Genomic DNA, 767 nt, shown 5'->3' with positions numbered 1-767 from the left:
TCTGGGAACTTACAAATATTACCAGTAGGTAATCAAATATGTCAAGTGGATGAAAGTTGTATTCATTAGTTAAGTCAAGTATCTCTGAAGCCTTTTTAGTAAAGTTCATCCACTGGGAGGCACTGTCTCTATACCATTGCATAAACATTCAACACTGAATTTATTAAATTCTTTGATATACTGAAGGGAAAAAATAACTTATACAATACCTGCCAAGCCCCACATATCTCAATTTATTCTTTTACCTCCATTTTGTTTTTATCTATTTTTAAACCGTACAACTTTTTCTATATACTGATCTATTTTTTTTTCCAAAGCCATTAATCAGATGGATTTGGGCCATCTGAAATAACAGAACAAGGAATAACTTGATAATCTATTTTTTGGTTATTCTATCAAAACCTAAGCTAATGGCTGCTACTTACCATTAGGAGATGGAAAAGAACAAAGCTCAACATATAAGTTGTCTTTAAATGCTGACTCCAACACAGCTCCCAGCATAACAGATGCAGAACGCCAAAATGCTTTATTGACGTAATATGGATCTTGCTGTTAAACAGAGGAATTGCAGTATTAATACCATAGGAACATAAATAGTAAACATATATGGTAATATACTTCAAACTAATAAAAAATATGTATAGGAATACATCAATAACACACAAATAACAATATATGGAGCAATGCAAATGCCTAATCTACATGGTAAAGTAACTGAATATATGTACATATATTTCTGTCTGTCCTTGTCTCTCTTTTTGTGTGAG

The 767-nt window shown here is 31.7% G+C and overlaps 1 protein-coding gene across 1 annotated transcript in view; it reads right to left on the bottom strand.

Annotated features, from left to right (window-relative positions):
- The window catches only part of LOC119589062 (39S ribosomal protein L39, mitochondrial-like), a gene marked incomplete at its 5' end in the record, with an annotated part of 12,258 nt that overhangs the window by 11,280 nt on the left and 211 nt on the right, over nucleotides 1–767 (bottom strand). Inside the window, 1 exon segment of the mRNA XM_037937638.1 lies at nucleotides 426–549. Within this exon segment, the coding sequence (XP_037793566.1) occupies nucleotides 426–549 (124 nt within the window).

Source organism: Penaeus monodon, chromosome 25, assembly GCF_015228065.2.
Source record: "Penaeus monodon isolate SGIC_2016 chromosome 25, NSTDA_Pmon_1, whole genome shotgun sequence".
NCBI lineage: Eukaryota > Metazoa > Arthropoda > Malacostraca > Decapoda > Penaeidae > Penaeus > Penaeus monodon.
Note: the sequence above shows the minus strand (reverse complement) of the source record. Positions and strands in the feature narration are given on the sequence as shown.